At 50.6% G+C, this 17,514-nt stretch overlaps 6 protein-coding genes across 6 annotated transcripts; 2 read left to right on the plus strand and 4 right to left on the minus strand.

The window, feature by feature from the left end:
• Positions 1 to 690: 690 nt before the first annotated feature.
• On the minus strand, positions 691 to 4,130 carry PtrM4_019910 (uncharacterized protein; the record flags this gene model as incomplete). The annotated part of the gene is made up of 8 exons (XM_001931850.2): positions 691 to 2,463; positions 2,513 to 2,554; positions 2,605 to 2,698; positions 2,755 to 3,036; positions 3,089 to 3,192; positions 3,245 to 3,327; positions 3,379 to 3,513; positions 3,563 to 4,130. 8 exons carry the CDS (start codon positions 4,128 to 4,130, stop codon positions 691 to 693), a joined length of 3,081 nt encoding a protein of 1,026 aa, XP_001931885.1.
• A 2,839-nt stretch (positions 4,131 to 6,969) lies between these two features.
• PtrM4_019920 (uncharacterized protein) lies at positions 6,970 to 7,223 on the plus strand (the record flags this gene model as incomplete). The annotated part of the gene is made up of 2 exons (XM_066103379.1): positions 6,970 to 6,981; positions 7,014 to 7,223. The coding sequence occupies 2 exons, from the start codon at positions 6,970 to 6,972 to the stop codon at positions 7,221 to 7,223; spliced, it is 222 nt and encodes a 73-aa protein (XP_065965581.1).
• A 1,353-nt stretch (positions 7,224 to 8,576) lies between these two features.
• On the minus strand, positions 8,577 to 10,148 carry PtrM4_019930 (uncharacterized protein; the record flags this gene model as incomplete). Its single annotated transcript, XM_001931852.1, has 3 exons — positions 8,577 to 9,106; positions 9,153 to 9,721; positions 9,778 to 10,148. 3 exons carry the CDS (start codon positions 10,146 to 10,148, stop codon positions 8,577 to 8,579), a joined length of 1,470 nt encoding a protein of 489 aa, XP_001931887.1.
• Positions 10,149 to 11,554: 1,406 nt separating this feature from the next.
• PtrM4_019940 (Herpes-BLLF1 domain containing protein) lies at positions 11,555 to 12,745 on the minus strand (the record flags this gene model as incomplete). Its single annotated transcript, XM_001931853.1, has 1 exon — positions 11,555 to 12,745. The coding sequence occupies one exon, from the start codon at positions 12,743 to 12,745 to the stop codon at positions 11,555 to 11,557; it is 1,191 nt and encodes a 396-aa protein (XP_001931888.1).
• A 1,055-nt stretch (positions 12,746 to 13,800) lies between these two features.
• On the plus strand, positions 13,801 to 15,421 carry PtrM4_019950 (NuoF, NADH:ubiquinone oxidoreductase, NADH-binding subunit; the record flags this gene model as incomplete). Its single annotated transcript, XM_066103380.1, has 3 exons — positions 13,801 to 14,091; positions 14,141 to 14,212; positions 14,264 to 15,421. The coding sequence occupies 3 exons, from the start codon at positions 13,801 to 13,803 to the stop codon at positions 15,419 to 15,421; spliced, it is 1,521 nt and encodes a 506-aa protein (XP_065965582.1).
• A 283-nt stretch (positions 15,422 to 15,704) lies between these two features.
• PtrM4_019960 (FRQ1, Ca2+-binding protein (EF-Hand superfamily)) lies at positions 15,705 to 17,291 on the minus strand (the record flags this gene model as incomplete). The annotated part of the gene is made up of 2 exons (XM_066103381.1): positions 15,705 to 16,418; positions 17,106 to 17,291. The coding sequence occupies 2 exons, from the start codon at positions 17,289 to 17,291 to the stop codon at positions 15,705 to 15,707; spliced, it is 900 nt and encodes a 299-aa protein (XP_065965583.1).
• Between the last annotated feature and the right edge of the window lie 223 nt (positions 17,292 to 17,514).

The raw sequence follows: 17,514 nt of genomic DNA on the forward strand, positions 1-17,514 counted from the left end.
TCGCGAATTGCGCCGGGCGCTAACTTGATCTCCTTCTCGTTTCGTCTCTTCTCCGCAGAAAGTCGTGATGCACCTGCCTGGGAGGATCAAGTAGATCCAGGCATGCGTCACCGTGGCATTGAGCTGCCCTGTGGGCTAGGAGGTCAGATAAGGTAGATTAAGTCGTGACCAAAAGCATGGCATTTTGGCGAAGGCTAGAAATGGCAGGTCGATGGCTATCGCGTAGCGGTAATGTTATCTTGGCAAATCAAAAAGAACAAAGCCAAGATGGCCTTGGGTGTTCGAAACACTGTACTGGTATCTACATGATGATTACATGTATCTGTATTTCCAAAAGTCCATAATACACACGATCTGTATCGGTGAATGTTTAATTCGGAAGCTGTGGGAGTTTGCCTCATAAGAGCATGGCGTTAGTTCGGAGCATATAATTGCCAAGTGTCCAAGACCGGAGCTAATGTGATGACGATCACTGCCGAGGCTCGACACGTACTGAAGCATTAGGCGGCAGAATCGTCCACTCGCTAGCTATGCGCCTCAACCGTCACAATGATCGTACATTTGGCTCATTCTCATCGTACTCTTGAGGATTTAATGGTCATGTTAGAACAGCCGTTTCATTCATTAAGTCAATACTTAGTAATCTATGTCAACACGTTAATAAGTCATAGCCCGAATGCCTTCGGTTACCTATGAGTCAAAAATCGCACCATATGCCGGAATTCCTCTCTTCTGCATGTCAAACACAATCTGCTGTGTAAACTGCTTGTTGCTGATGACCAGCACCGCCTCGGCACCGCTCTCCTTGTATAGTTGATATGTCAAGAGGCTCATATCAGGCTTTCCAGACATACGGGTGTTGTGTATAACTGCATTCGGGTCTCGTCTGCGAACATCATCGACGAGGGATTTCCCAAAAGTAGCTTCGTGGTTGGGTGCTGTCCAGAGAATGCGCATGGCGATGTGCTTGTATGGGAAGATAGAGAGGCATGGACCAATACCGGATCCTGTTGCGACTACTACAACGCTCTTAAACAAGGTTGCAATTCGCAGAACGCCAGAAGTAGGGATACCGCGTCTCCAGATATGTGTAGGAGCAGTGTCGATGATGTGACCTGTGAAGTCTCCAGCTCGGCTGATGATTACCGAGTAACCCTTTCCTTCAGGCGCATTGGTGATTGTGGCAAATCCATGCCAGTCGCGAAGTGGATGTTGCGCAAGACGAACACCCTTACCTGGCACGATGGGCGAATCAAAATGCAGGCGAATAGCATGAGAGGACAGGACTTCGGGTCTGACGGAGACACGACGGAGGAATAGCCAGGGAAAGATGATGGCGCAAGTCGCGATCACAATGAGCCAGAGTGACGGGTTTCGCAGGTATGCCTCCGAGGTCGACATGCCTGATCCACGGCTCAGTTCCTTTGTAGACAGACCAACAAGCACCCAGTAGAGGATGAGTACCGTCCATCCACCGAAGCGATGCAGGTTCTCCCATAAGTCGTGGTATCGACTGCGAAGGACAGGGTGCGACAGTGCTGTCATCGCAAGGAGTAGAACAATGATGACGTAAGACAGTATCGCTGGTGCTAGTGAAAGAATTCTCACGTCAACGTCTTTGGCGATCTCGAGACTGGCACCGACGGTAAAGATGATGAACCAGATCACTGCGGCCATCGCGCAGCCGACATGGATTCCGCCGATATGGAAGACGTTCGCACAGATGCGCCGTATCCCAAGGGGCACCCAAGTAGGAACCGAGGAGAAAATAGTAAACAAAAGATTGATGACCGGTTCCGACCGTACCAGAATCGCAGCGCAGAGGTTCGCAGCAGTAGCCGTTGCGGTCGACGAAAGTGGGTATTCCTGGCGTTTGATGTTGTCGTAAAGAAGCCAGCACGCGACTCCAATGTTTGCGAGAAAGACTGGAAGGAGAAGCCAGCGATAGGCGATGAGTCCTCGATGTCGTAGCCAGGCTTGCGTGGGGGAGCCCCGCACCTCTGGTAGTGTGATGGGTAGCTCGTACGGTCTGTCGCTTCCAGAGGAGGAGCGCTCCTCGATATTGTTGAATTGAGGTCCTTTCTCAAGGTCAACGTCGTGAGAAGATGCCCGAGTAACTTCTTCAGCAACCACGGAGTGGGTGTCTACAGGTTTCGCGGGTACTATCAGGGTGTCGAAGGCTGAGTCGTGTCGCGTGTGTGCTCCTCTGGTTGGCGCGACGTCTGGTTTCGAGACGGGGAATTCCGCAGCCAAAGCTTTGAGCTGAGTCTTGTCGACCTTGCCGTTGGGGTTCAACGGGACGTCTTGAACTGATATCCATCGTTCAGGTACGGAGTAGTAGGGCAGGCACTTTCGAACATATGCGTCAAGCTCTTGTTCGACAATAGGGGTGGATGATGCGTAGAAGCCGTAGAGTACTGAATCGATGACGAGAGAGGCCGCTCGTGTGATACCAGAGAATTGCTATGCCCGATTGTCAGCCCCGATCATGTCTGCAATGAAGGGAAATTACCTCAATGACAGCAGTAACTCCATCAAGCTCAACGCGGAAGCCCTGTTATGGTCAGCTCAACTGTTTGTGCTGTGATCCCCAGATAAACAAACCTTGATCTTAACTTGATCATCCATTCGACCAAAAGACTCAAGTGTGCCATCTGCTCTCCAGCAGACGATGTTCCCGAAGTTGTACATCATGGATCTGGCTCAATGTCAGAGGGCTGAAGTTGTGGTGTTAGTTTTAGATTCTTGACTTACCCGTCATTTGCGAATTTGTCGAGGCGAAATTTCTCCGCAGTGGTGAGTGGCAGGTTGATGTAGCCTTTTGAGACACCTGCGCCCCCAACCCATAGCGTTCCTTTTTCGCCGACGCTCACAGGCTCTGCTGCATCATCGAGTATGTAACATGTGGTATTGGGTAGTGGCCGACCAATGAATAGAGTTTCGCCCGGAATGTGTCGATGTGCAGAGAAAAGGAATGTCTCCGTCGCGCCGAGTAGATTGTAAAAGTTTCGACCTTGAGCCCAGTCATCCGCGAGACTACGCGTATGGTTAGAAAAGGCTCGATGGAAAGTTTTGATGGTCGACTCACGCTTGTGGGCACGCCTCTCCCGCTACGGCAATGGTCTTGATGTTTGGGTAACGCTGTTGATCATACTTTGAGAGTATGGAAGGGGTGCTGATCAAGATATCGATCTATGGGTCGAGTTAGTCGAGTGGTATCGTGAATACCGCTGTAGGTACCGACCTTTTCTAATGTTGCCTCCCAATCTGAGCCCCGGAGGTATAGCGTACCACCGTTCATCAGTGATCCTAACATTTCCCATGCGCCTTGGTAGTATGTTAGCATATTTTATGACGGAAAAAAGTCGAAGTGCATACCCATCGCGAAAGAGATGCTCAAGACCTGTCCGATCTTTGAGCCGAGAGTAATACCCAGTCTTCCAGGTTCCGAAAGAAGTGGGTTAGTCATCGTGCCATGTTTGACGTCCACACCCTTGGGTACGCCAGTGCTTCCTTGATAAACCATTAATAGAGTTCCAGATATAGGGAGTGACCAGCTTACCTGATGTGTACATGGCAAACACGCCATCGTTCGTGGTGACTTCAATGTTTGGCCGTGAAGGAGGATAAAATGCTCCAGTAGTCATTCCCAGCTCAAGGACAATAGCTTCTTGACTCGCAAACTGCTTCACCCTGTCCCAGTATCTGGGGAGACATAATATGAACCGTGTCTCAGTGTCCTTGAAGATGTGCTGTAGAGCCTGGTCTGAGGCAACACCTCCGTCGATAGGAACGTATTGGCAACCAGCTTTAAGAATGGCTAAGAAGCCGACGAGCATCTCGATCGATCGCTGTACAACGAGACATACTCTTTGCCTGGGACAGAGACCTGAGCTGATGAGGTGGTGCGCCAGGCGATTGGCAGCAAGATCTAGTTGAAGATAAGTAATGCTGTCGTTTCCGAATATAGCAGCCACGGCGGTTGGGTGGTTGTCCACGACGCTCTCGAAAGCCTCGTGAACGGTGGCATGTGAAGTGGAACACCTTGGACCGCGCCCAAATCGAGAGACAAAGTTTTGGTCCTCTAATGAGAGGTTGTTCATGTTGCTGAATAGACCCAGTGTCTCCATAGTATCGGCGCAATTCTGAAAGCTCGAGGGGAGAGATGGAGCAGATGTGTTGGTGCCCGTTAGGTCGAAGCTACCGTCCGCTTGTATACTTCACAGACCTTATTCACAGACCACATGCAAACAAAGCCATTGCCCGTGAATATGGAGACACTGCGTAGTGCCGATATCGAAAGCTCATTTTATTGGCCCGCGAAGGGATCCCGTTATACCAAGACAGCTCTGCATCCTAGGATTGTACGGTGACTCTCCTCGCCCAAGAGGACCCTTCTGAGCCATTCCACCAATCTGAGCAACCAATGAATCAGGAAATTTTCCTAGCTAACCCATGAGAACAGATCCAGGCCTCGGAGATCACCTCAAGCAGGGTGTGGTTGCACTGGGTCCGGATGTGGCTGCCTGTGCATGAACATGCCTCAATGACAGACTAGCTAAAAGTTGCCGTTGCGCAAGCCTCTTGGAGAATCCATTACGTTGGCGTAGCTGTGTAGGGAAGCCAAGTGCATTGGGGTCAAAAACGTCGCATGGATTAGAGTAGATCCTGTAAACCGCGGGGAAGTAGTCTATGGTAACATGCTACCGTCTCGCCGATATGCGTGTGCTGAATCGTTGATGCAATACCATTGACTAGCCTTGCAGGAGTATGCATAGTCCATCGCATACGGTTGTGTGGCGTGGGAAGACGGGCTGGATTCGAGAGTCAATTGCCAATCAGGGTCGATATAATCATTCTCGTGCCGAATACATGCTTACAATACCAAGATGGAAACTTCACTCGTGGCTTTTACTAGCACCAATCGTAGTCTGGGAGCCGGCTGAGTGGGTGTGTTCAAGATTTCGAGGAACACGACTAGTGGTGTGGTTACGATCCTCGGGCCAGGATAATGCCTCACTCCGACCAGGAAACCAGGTTCCGTATGTGGATTCCTCATGAAGACGCACTGATTTGCGCCGTGCATATGCTCGTCGCGGATGGAAGTGCCGGGGGAAGGAGTACAGTTCGGGCATAGCGAAAGACTCTCGAACACGTTAGTCGACATCGGGCAAGGAGTTGATTTGCCCAAGCTCGGATGTTAGGCCAACCTCACCGCAAGCGCGGCTCTACGGTCATCCCATCTTTCATCGCGGTGTAAATGCACAAGCCTATTGGTAACCCCACTAGTTGGTTGAGCGTCGGGCCGAAGTTGACATGTGTCTGCGCCCACACGGCACGGCACGCCTACGGCCGAGATGGGCACACCCCCTTCAGAGAAAAATGTAACACTGGCACGCTGGCAATACATTCAAGGGAAACTGTAAAACTCCCAATAAGCGGTCCATTTCTGGGGGCGCGGGAAGAAGGGCGACACCCCGATCCTGTACGCAGGTCAAACCAGATCGATCTGCGGAAGGCTGCCACGTTCCTGCGTGGCTTATCCACCTTCGAGCGCCCGCTGTGTACTAAGCATGCGTTTTAGGAAAGAAGTCGATTGAGTTGCTTGTCCTACAGCGGGTGCCGTATCCGGGCAAGGACTAGGCGCTGGAATCCTTGACCGCAAGTGTCGCTTGCCTGACGAGAACGTGCTGCTTGGTGTGCTGGCAAAAAGCTAGAGGATAGCGCAAGATTGATAATGAGCCGTTTGGTGTCTGGACGTTCAAGACGGCACCAGCCGACGCGCGTGCATGCTAAGTAAATACTGGGGCTTGTTTGTCTCCGGAAGTGGCGTTGATTAGCAAGATTTTCCTCTGAGCGTTCTTGAACTAGTAGCGAAAAAAAACTTCTCTGTCAGCTTGGCCGTCAACGGGAAGACCAGCACTGCTCGAAAGGGCGTGACGATGTGACTTGCGTTGCAGAACTAGATGCCACCCGGTGGGAGCGACAATATGACGAATTGGCTAGCGTCTCTAGCTGGAGAAAACGTGGCTTAGTGACTTGGCGACAGTCCCACAACTATGCAAATCATCACTGCATCCCTCCGACGATCATCGAATCCTACACCACTCGCCAGACGTGAAAGGGGTACTCGCATGCTTGTCCTTCTCATTGCGCATGACACAGTCGTTGGCAAGAATTGGCGAGGTTATCGGATCATGACCAGGTATTTGCTCGTCGCTGATACCTGTTGGTAGGCCTCCCGAGGGTCCTCGACGTTGCAACAGCCAGAGTCAGTACAGGCCCACCAGTCTTGGATATGTCGATCATCTCCATCAACGCCCATATGTAGATCCTCCATTCTGGGTCGCTTACTTCCGCCCACGGCTCCTATCTGCACGTTGTCTGAGTACCGATCCAGCCTTTGTCCCCACACGTCGTGAAGAAAAGGGTCAGCTGGGCATCTCCCCAGCCACGCGAAAAACCCGGTTCCGTCATCCTAACACTATGTGACTGTCGGCGACAGCTAATCCGCTCCTTCGTCGGCTCGGGCTTGGTCCCATATCTGCACGCATCCAGTCGCTTCACCGCCAATGATACCCCGCTTTTCCCTGAACAGGTGTTGCTTGTCAACTCACATGATGGCGCAGGAGGCTTAGACTCGCGAATATTCGGCGAGTTGGGATGCCATGATACTCACGGCCTCCCATGGCAGTGAACATCGGGCAATGGGTGGATATGTGCCACTACAAGGCGGCAGGGTGATAATTCTCTGCCAATACAATGCGTACACCATCTGAAGAGAACGTCGAACTTGCCGGTCTATTCCGATTGGGGCTATTCATCCTCCCATCACTGCCATTCTTGTCCATATTCACCAGTTGTGGGTCACACGACTCGTGATCGTCCTGGCCCTCTGACAGAACGGGCTGAAAAACAAAGCAAGACGACATATTGCTGCGCATGTATGAAGCAAATTCGGTCGTCACAATGTTGGTGGAGGTGGGTATGCCCCGTAATCCTGACTTCGACAGCTGACGCTTAGTGACATGTGTCTCGAGTGGCTGATCAGTGGCCGTCAAAGACAAGGAAGATCGGCTTCGCATATCATTGGAACTGGTCATCCGGTGAACGATCCTGGTATCGATGCGGACAACGAACATGTTGGTGTTCGTCAACTCCGTAGGAGCGCCGACCCGTCCGACGTATGGGATCTTGTAGCCCAAATCACTGAGGTCTCTTAGTTTGTGATGATCAATACAGGTGTAGTTGCAGCTGGCTTCCTTCGGTTGTGTTTTAGACCTAAATTTTGGGGTCGACGATGAGAAGTTAAAATTAAGCGACTTACATCGAGGCAGCTTGTAGTAATGTAGACGTTCTGCCCAAAACGATTGGGTGAGTCGACTTGTCAATCTACCATTGGTTGGAAGACTGCAACTCATTTGCACATTATCCTGTTGTACGCGCTGCGCGCGGAAAGGACGCCTGGTCTACCAGATAACAGATCATACGAGTTGGAGTATACGGGTCGCTTTACAATTTTCTTACCGCGAATGGTAAATTAGACTTACCCTGGTGTAGGATCGCTTCCGAGAATATCCGAGTAAAATTCCATTGGGTCCACGTCCTTCATCCTTGGCTACTACACCATACGGTAAGCATGTTCAAGTCCGACAATTGCCATTGTTCTGCCCTCCAATTCCACGGGAATACCCTAGAAGTCAATGAATAGGTCTTTACTCGGACGCTGATAGGGCTACCATGGACCAGACTGTCGCAATGACCTATGGATGCTATTGGATTACCTGTCCACCAATGTTGGCAGGTATGTGCTCGCGCGCTTGTCTTTGTCGCAAACGGCGGGATGAAAGTCTGTGCAGTGCAACCTCGCCGCCTTAGCCAGTGTTCGTGTCGTGCGGGCGAGCGCTTCACAGCTCTTCTGATTCATGCGACGAAGACTTCTCAAGGCTGTTAGTACATACCACCGTCTCACACTTGAGTCCATACTGCCGTCTGCCATCTGCAATCTACAATCTGCTTTGCTACCATCAATGCTTCTAAGCTCAATATAGCCACTCTTCGGATACCCTACCTTGGCAATAGCCGCGCTATCGCTTTCTATCGTCACTCGTCTAGGTGGAATGGCGTACAGATCCATCGGATACCCGAGATACCTATCTCTTACTGGTGGTATTCAATTCTCTAGGAGTACTACTAGAAGCATGTGATACGATGAAATTCGACGCCCACCACGTTGCCGAGTTTGCATACAATATTGCGTGTCGATTTGGCACTCATGTGACGAGGCCTTGGCTCGAAGATACCATCCCCAGATCACCAATGAAGACGACGTATGGAGCAAGCTGTTTCTAGAAAATGTGATATCTCAATCACCTATCCTATGGAAATGCAACCTGATAGACTAGGAGATTTAGCATGGAACCGGATATTAAAGTTATTAGCCATCTATACCAAGAATCCGATAATACATACGCGAGAGAACCCCTACCTCACACCGCACCTCTAATCCGGAACCTTTATAGACATACAATACAATTAACAATACTTTTACGAATCAACCTCCCCTGGCCACGCCACTAGAACCACGCTAGAAGACTCTCATTGAACCGCAGCAAATACTCTTGCATCTCCGGAAAACTCATCGGTATATCACCCCAACTAATCATCTCAAGCAGCAGCAACGCCAAGTTCCTCGAGAACCCCTCAGAAAAGTTTGACTCAGCGACCCATTCGGCCTTCTTGCGCTTCATGTGTGTGAGCGAGCCCCGTGCAGACTTTTTCTGCTCTGTTGTCAGGGTTTGGGCGCAGAAAGCAGCTCTGGTGGTGGCGTCCCCTGTGAAGTTGGTCATTTGGCGGAATGCGACGATCTCTTTGAGACAGGTGAGAAATCTATCCAGGGCTTTTTGGCATGCTTCGTAAGCGTGGCCAAGAATGGTTCGGAGGCGTTGAGAATCGTTTTGCGATATCTTCGTGGTCAGTACGATTGTTTGTTGTAACTCTTCGATATCGTGGGTTCCTGGGTCATGTCGCTCTAGGAGTAGAAGAATTATCGAATCGAGACACTCTCGTTCATGCTGGGAGTGATCGGATGGTGGAGGTTGGACGTCTGTTGCAGTCAGCTAGGATGAGAATGGAGGTATCTGAGAGCTTACCCCGTTCTTGATCTGTGCTGCTATTGGGTTTTTGTATCGTCCCATTTATTTCAGATTCTGAATGCACTATTGTGAACTGATCTTTCTGTTTCTTCTGTCTGCGCGGTGGCTGGGGGTTGGTGTCTACTTTGTTTGTTGACCTAGGTCGCCCACGCTTCTTAACAGCTGGCGCAGGTGCTACCCTACTAGTGAGAGGATCAGTCAACAAGGCCTCTTTGCGGACTCCCTCCTCGAATCTTTGGTCGTGGGCATTGGATAGCGCCATGCGTGTTTTTTTGGTGGACGGCGGCAGGTTGACATTGGCCATGCGAGTTGGTGGATTACGTCGGGGCTTCTTTGCCTCCGGATCTACCAGGTCACCAAGCTCATCCATGCTATCATCATCGATATCCGGAAACGAAGCCACTTGACGACCCTGCCGATTTGGACGACGTATAACCACTGCTTTTGCAACACGCGGCTGTGTTGGTGGTATGTTATGCTTTCGTTTCCTAGGGCCGGTACGTCCCCATTCTTCGGATGTGCGACAAGCGCGCTGAACAACCCATCCGAAGAGATGCTTTCGTATTCTAATTTGTATCATGTTAGTAAGAGAGCTTGCTAACACCATGTGGGATATACTTACATGTGCTGATCCTTACGGTTCTTAAAAACCAGATGTTTTGGGTACTTGGGTTTGTTGACTTTCGTGACAAACTTTCCATCTTTTACCCCATCATTCCAGATTTTGGGGCCGTAATCACGGAGGTTATTGGTGATGTCGTAGAAAAGAGAGGGTCGGGCTTCAAGTGCGGCTTTGATGGAATTTCTTGTCTTGTATTGACCCGCAATCTGATGAACTTTGTCCCGTGTTGCACACCAGAGATTGAACGCGGCCAGAACACCCGTATCCTTTTTCTTCAAGCTGCGAACTAATCCGATACGGACTGTGTATGATGCGCCCGTTGCTCCCGCTCGTGTAGCTTCTTCAATAAGAGCAGTGATATCTGTATCCATAGCTACTACATAATTATCATACTCAGGCTGGAGTTGTTGGTAAAGTGACACTGGCGGAAGAAAGAAAAGCCCAGGTCGGTGTCTTGAGTAGATGGAACAATGAGAGAAGTTCAATAGAGTGTGGTAAAGTTATATAGTATGAACAGGCTTCCCCTATCATATGTTTGAAAGTATCTAAACGATAAGCCCGTGTCAAAATGGTGAGCGAAATAAACGGCGAGCAAACAACGTTGTACGATAGCCATTGTATAGCGGGCCTTGTGCGACGGCCCACGCGCCGTCAAAGGACGTCCCTCTCTTAAGCCACTCGAAGAAAAGCGAGCAAAAGTTCCAATGAAACCATTTCAACCTATCTGATGTGCGCTCGCTTGAGCCCTTTCCGTGTGCATATGCGGTGTCGTGCAGCGGACCGAAACATTGACCGGTAACAAGGGGGATCCTTAAGGCACACCGCCAACCAAGGAAATCGACATATTAGACGCAAAAGACTACGTATTCTTTGAGTCATTACAGTACTCATACGTGGCTGAACACTCATGTTCTCTGCGATAAATGGTGGTAATTTGTGAGAAACCAAGAGCCTTCTACTCGAGCATCGTCACATACGATGATCCGAAGAGGTCATAGGTAGCGTTAGCTTCGGGCGATGCGTATGGCTACGCCGCAATTTGGACGGGCCGCGTTCGGCTAACTACCTAGCATAGGGAATCACTTCGTCGGCAGCCAGCATAGCCTACCAGTATTTGAATCCTACTAGGAAATTAGCAATAAGCCAAGTTAAGCAGCCATGACAGTCCTTCAAAACTTTGTTGCTGCGGCGACCAGTGATAGTTGATGTGATCTGTCAATTTGTGATGAACGATCCTGCCAACCCTCTTTCCACTGGCAAGCTTCAGCCTTCCAGCGCTCTATATAGCTAGTCTGTGATACTTAATTCCAGAATGGTCTTAGTCAACCATGTTTGCGTAAAGTGAGCTGTATCTTATATCCATTTTTCCCGATTTCTTGACGCCATAACTTTGAAGCACCCACACTTCCCAGATCTATCTATTCTGCGGACTGGGGGAGTGCCGCGTGACATCATGGTGAGGATTTGAACAAAATAGCAAGGTCAACGAAAGCGGAAACTGCAATACAACCCCAAGATAAATGAGAACTTTTGAATTCCCTAAACACTCCAATGCACTAATGCATGCAATATCCTACCATCAATCTTGAAAACCCCTGTGAAAACCCAAATACCTTCAATTCCATCCCGAAAAACACAAAGAAAACAGCAGACCTCACCCAACCCTCACGATGACCTTTTCGAACACCCAAATGTCAACTCAACGTATCTCCAAAACATCATCCCAACATGACCATCCAAGAGCTTTTCAGAATCCAATAACCCCCTTCTGCATCAATCAAGTATCAGAATCCTCCTCCTTCACTCTAACCCTCTTGGCCTCTGCCACATCCACTGCGAAAGACTCTGCAAAGAAGCCCCTACGAGCAACCCTAGGTTCCACCGGAAATGCGTCATTCACGGCGCGCTTTGGGTAGAAGTTTGCCAATGACCCGTGGAGTGGGCGCTTTCGAAAGGTAGCGGGAGCGGAGGGAATATTGGAGTGCGGCGAGGTCTGAATAGTTCTCGTTGATAAATTCAGGGGCTCTGATATGCTAGGAAGCGGCCTGGTGATATACGGCGTAGTAGCACTATCCTCGCATTTAATACGAGTGTTGCTTGTGGGAATGTTGAAGTGCGGCGAGGTCCGAACAGCCCTCGCTGGTTTGTCCAGGGGCTTTGGTGTACCCTCGAACGGATTGGTGACATACTGTATAGGGGTATCATCTTCGAGTTTGACACGGGTGTTGCTTGTGGGCGATCCCGACTCGCGTTTGAGAGGTGGGGGGAATATAGGCCTGACGTTCGTAGGCAATGTCGCTTTGGGCAATGGTGCGGGCTTTCGTATTGCTTTGGACATGACTAATGCTGGTGGTGCTTTGGGAGTAGTCAGACCTGGGGTAGAGAGTAATTTGCTGAGGTCTGGAATTGTTCCGCTCAGGGAGATTTGATCGCTAAATCGAGATTCTGGCGCTTTTGGTCGTTCTTTCTTCTCCTTTGACCGTGGTACGACGTTATACTCCCTCAATAACTCAGACGCACCACAGAACTCATACTTCTCGATTGTACCGCGCATAGGACCTGTCGCGTAAGCGGTGCATGGGTCATCAGTGTGAGCCGGGCGACCTCTGTTAGGCCGCTTGATAACTATGTTCCCAAATCGATCGAAGTCGAAGGGCCAATATGTTTGTAGTTCTTTTGTAGTGTAGGCATTTGAAGCATAAGTGGTGTAGCACGCCCTGTCATCCAGATACACGTAGTGTGGTGGTTCGTTCTTGCCCCGGATGATTGGAATAGGTACATCGCCATCATATAGCTTCCATGTTGGATGACCTCGTACGGTTATTTTAGTATGCGGGATCAAGTTGTTACTTGGATCTCCATTCCCGTGACGTTTTTCCCACAAAACACGCATTCGTCTTCCGTCCCAAACCATGTTTGGTTTGGGGCCTGGAGGGTTGGAGACGAGGTCGCCGGGTTTGATGGGCATAGTTCCTTTCAATGGCCCGAAATTGTATGTGGTCAGGGGCGTATCAAGATTGCTTGTGGGCTTTTGGTGCTTTTGGTACTTTTTGGCGCTTTGGGTCGGTCACTCTAAGAGTCATAGGCGGAATGAATGCGCGTCTGGGCTAAGTCAGGTGCTCATGGGTTTCGATGGCCAACGGAGTTGAAGCAGATAAGGCACAGTAGTCCAAAGACGACTGCTAGACCGAGTGGTCAGACCTGATCGCAGATTTGAGTCGGTCTATTAAATGACAAGAAAATGTGATGGAACTGTACCTACTTCATACGAGATAGAGAAATGGAAGTCGAAGTAGAGAATAAAGATGGAAGATGGAAAGTCAGGGCGAGAAGCATACAAAGTTGGGATAGGGAGTAGATAGTTAAGGTAGAAAGCAATGGAGGAGAGCAGATAATCAATGTCGACTAAGGATGGAGAGTAGATGGTCGAGAAGAGGAACAGGGAAGAGAGTGAGAAGAAGGAAGAAGACTGCATTGAGGAGTAGAACTACTGACCTATTCACAGGAAGTTACGTAGCGGCAACCTGGCGGTAAGAGTCGCCCCATAAAATACGCGATATAACGGTGTGGTGAGTGTTGCAAACAAGATTCCCGCTCTTTGGCCCACAATAATCAACCAGAATATCATCTGGGTTATATTTGACAATCTGAACCAAAAGAAGTGCATACCCAGAAACACAGCTTTGTTACACATTATGGTACTCACACCACCCATAGGGTTAGGTGAGTGTGTTTGCTGCAACTGAATAGCATGTACAACCTGCAATAGCTTAGGACAAAATACAATTTGTACGAGACGTTTAGTTCCACTTCTCACGATGTTGACGTCTAGCTTGGTGTTTGGGCAATCGGACCTTCTGGCGGATTGATGTCAACGATGTGGGCTGAGCCAATCAAAGATGCCAAGAAAAAGGTAGGTCATCCACTAGCAACTTCACGACCGCCACCACCCGCATCGACTATCAAGGCTCGCCGGACGCCCGAGCATCAATTGAGCGAGACAACCCACTATTGCCCGTCACGATGCTCGCAAGACACGCCCCCGCCTCGTCGGCCCTCAACGCAGCTGCCCACCGAGCTCTACCAGCAGTCTCGGCAGCCACCCGCTTCTCGAAGAGGGCGCCCAGGAACCAGACACAGAAGAGGACGCTTGCGACAGTGCAGGATGCACCAAAGAGGACATATGGTGGCCTGAAGGACCAGGACAGGATTTTCCAGAACCTGTACGGACACCACGGCGCGGATTTGAAGAGCGCGCAAAAGTATGGCGATTGGTACAAGACAAAGGAGATTCTGCTCAAGGGCCACGAATGGGTGTGTATAGCCGAAAGGGACGGCCATGTAAAAAGGCTGACAAGATCAGATCATCTCTGAGATCAAGGCTTCTGGACTTCGGGGCCGAGGTGGTGCTGGTTTCCCCTCTGGCCTGAAATGGGTATGCAACGCCTGGAACACGTATATGCCGAGCATCTACTGACGTCTACAGTCATTCATGAACTTCAAGGACTGGGACAAAGACTCTAAGCCCCGATACCTCGTTGTCAACGCCGATGAGGGTGAGCCCGGAACATGCAAGGACCGTGAAATTATGCGCAAGGACCCCCACAAGCTCATCGAGGGCTGTCTCGTCGCTGGACGTGCCATGAACGCTACCGCCGCATACATCTACATTCGAGGAGAATTCTACCACGAGGCCACCGTGCTTCAGCGCGCTATCCAAGAGGCATACCAAGCCGGTCTGATCGGCAAGAACGCCTGTGGTTCTGGCTATGACTTCGATGTTTACCTCCACCGAGGAATGGGTGCATACGTCTGTGGTGAGGAGACTTCTCTCATTGAGTCACTAGAGGGAAAGCCTGGAAAGCCCCGTTTGAAGCCCCCGTTCCCCGCCGCTGTCGGTCTTTTCGGATGCCCCTCCACCGTCGCCAACGTTGAGACCATTGCTGTCGCACCTACCATCTGCCGACGAGGAGGCAGCTGGTTCGCCGGTTTCGGTCGCGAGCGTAATCAGGGTACCAAGCTCTACGCCATCTCCGGTCACGTCAACCGCCCCTGCGTCGTCGAGGAGGAGATGTCCATTCCCCTTCGCGACCTTATCGAGAAGCACTGCGGTGGTGTTCGCGGCGGCTGGGATAACCTCAAGGCCGTCATCCCCGGTGGTTCATCTACCCCTATTCTTCCCAAGCACATCTGCGACGATCAACTCATGGACTTCGATGCGCTCAAGGACTCGCAGTCTGGATTTGGTACAGCCGCCGTCATCGTCATGGACAAGTCAACCGACGTTGTCCGCGCCATCACCCGCCTTGCAAAATTCTACCACCACGAGTCTTGTGGCCAGTGCACACCTTGCCGTGAGGGATCAAAGTGGACACATCAGATCATGGACCGTTTCTACAAGGGCCAGGCCCGCGAGCGCGAGATTGATATGTTGCAAGAATTGACCAAGCAGGTTGAGGGCCACACAATTTGCGCGCTGGGTGAGGCCTTTGCATGGCCACTCCAGGGATTGATTAGGCATTTCAGGCCAGAGCTTGAGGCCAGGATAAAGGACTATGGGTTGAAGAATGGTGGTGAGGCGTTGGCTGGTGGATGGGCACATGACTCTGCCAAAAAGGGGCTGCTTGTCTCGCCTGGGCAGTAGTTACTTGTGAGCATTAGCTGGAGGACGTCTTGTACTTTGCATTTTCCCTTTTTTATTGCGTGTTCAAATGTTTGCTGAGCTGAGCTGTATATAGTATCTCGGCGCAAATGAAGAGGGTTGAAATTCGTACTCGACTGTGCTAGACGAAATCGCCGTGGAAACAAGGTAACACTAATACCGTATCCGCTATACGCCGCATACGCCATTCAAACAAAACCAGACTAGAAACATCCACAAGCTCTGACGCTGAATTGTTCAGTCGCAACATTGTCGAACCACCTCCTCAAGTACCCATACAAATTTGAATAAACTCATCCCTGCTTATCGCATTATCATTGTCCATGTCAAACTCCTCAATCATAGCCACCAACTCATCATGCGATAGCGCCTCTCCCAACTCACGCGCAACACGCGACAGATCCTGCAAGGTAATAGTGCCCTTGTTCCCTTCGTCAAACAATTCAAAAGCCCTCAATATCTCATCCCTCGGATCTCTGCTCAATATCCTCTGCGCCATGAGCGTCTGAAAAGACTGGAAACTCAACAATTGCCGTCCCGGCGCCGCATATTGATTCTGCTGCCGTTGCTGCTTCGCACCGCCTTGCGGCGAGGGCGTCCCATGTTGTTGCAAGATAGCCAGAATCTCTTGCTTGGGGAGGTCAAAGCCCAGGGCTTTCATGGCGACTTTGAGCTCGTGATAGTCGATGTATCCGTCCTTGTCCAGGTCGAAGAGATTGAAGGCTTCGCCAATTTCCTCTCTTTGCTCTTCGGTCAGCTCGGCGAGCGAGTTTGCGCCCGCGGCTTCCATGCGCTGGGCATTCTCGCGCGCGGCGCGCTCGCGGTCCAGGCGCTCGGCTTCGAGGCGTTGCACGTTCTTGGGGTTGGGTGGGAAGGCTGGTGTGTTGCTGCTGAAGGTGGCTTGGGGTTGCGTTTGTTGGGGGGGGTGCGGTGCGTCCCATGCTGTAGCGGGTGCCGGACCCGAGGGGGGTTGGAGGAGCTGGCCATGTGTGGTGGTTGTGGTGGGTTGTTGTGATGTATGGGTTTGGTGGGCGTGTTGTTGTATGTTTAAGGCTCAAGCGGGGATGCGCGAGTGTGTAGGTGCGCAATCGCAGTTGAGCAGATAGGTGACGTGCGAACGGCGTGTTTTAGTCGATCAAGGGATTTAGACAGAGAATATGGTTGCGAAAACGCGGTTTGTTCTGTTCTGAGTGGTTTCCTTTGTTTGGAATTGGATCGAGGTTACGATATGCACTTCCTGCAGACGCGAGGCGCGTTTGGGCGTGAAAGCTTAGGTACGGCTCTAGCGCGATTTGCTGGTGGGGTCCCTAATGGGTAGGGCTGATGTCAAGGATGTTATTGCCTGTACTATTGTGCAGCTTACTGGGATGGAAATACCAAACTACAGCTAGAGAACGGTTGCGTATGTACGGTACTTGCTTGCATTGCAGTTGAGCACATGACTTCAGCACGTCTCGGCGCATGCGCAGCTAAGCTGCAGCATGACTAGAAGATGTTGTACTAAACCAATTGTTGACAACTCAACTTTCATGTGCAGCAACAGACTAGAGTTGAGTGAGGCTATTACAGCTGCCTTAACAAGCCAACAAATGTTAAGACTGTCATAATGTTGCAACGAGTTTTTGTTTTGTTTTGCGTATACTTCGCTCTCACAGTCCAGTCTTACTTGAATGCCTATCTTTGGCCTGGCCTGGCCTGTCTTTGTGCCGAGAAACGTTCCAAGCTCGTCGTGTAGTGGCAATGTTGGGGGCTGCTTGTAGCGAATTTTCCTCAGACCACCAGGCAGCCATAGGTAGCAGTAGGCAAGCCCAAGGAAGCCTCGGTCAAGACGCCCATCTGAATATGCTGACATCTCATTCGCCAATCGCTATCTTGACTTGGCTTTGTACAGGGGAGAGGGCCTCGTAGCGTGCTGCAGAGTAATGTGCTGGTGACGAGAGAGAGCCACGTGACGTTCCTGTAACGGCTTAGCGCCTTATTGACGTGCGTGCTCTCCGTGCTTCCTCCTAAGTGCGACATCACCTCTGCTTTTGTGCTCCAGCAAACTCTCGCGCCCGTCGCTCTTTGACTTTCAT

Source organism: Pyrenophora tritici-repentis, chromosome 1, assembly GCF_003171515.1.
Source record: "Pyrenophora tritici-repentis strain M4 chromosome 1, whole genome shotgun sequence".
Lineage (NCBI taxonomy): Eukaryota > Fungi > Ascomycota > Dothideomycetes > Pleosporales > Pleosporaceae > Pyrenophora > Pyrenophora tritici-repentis.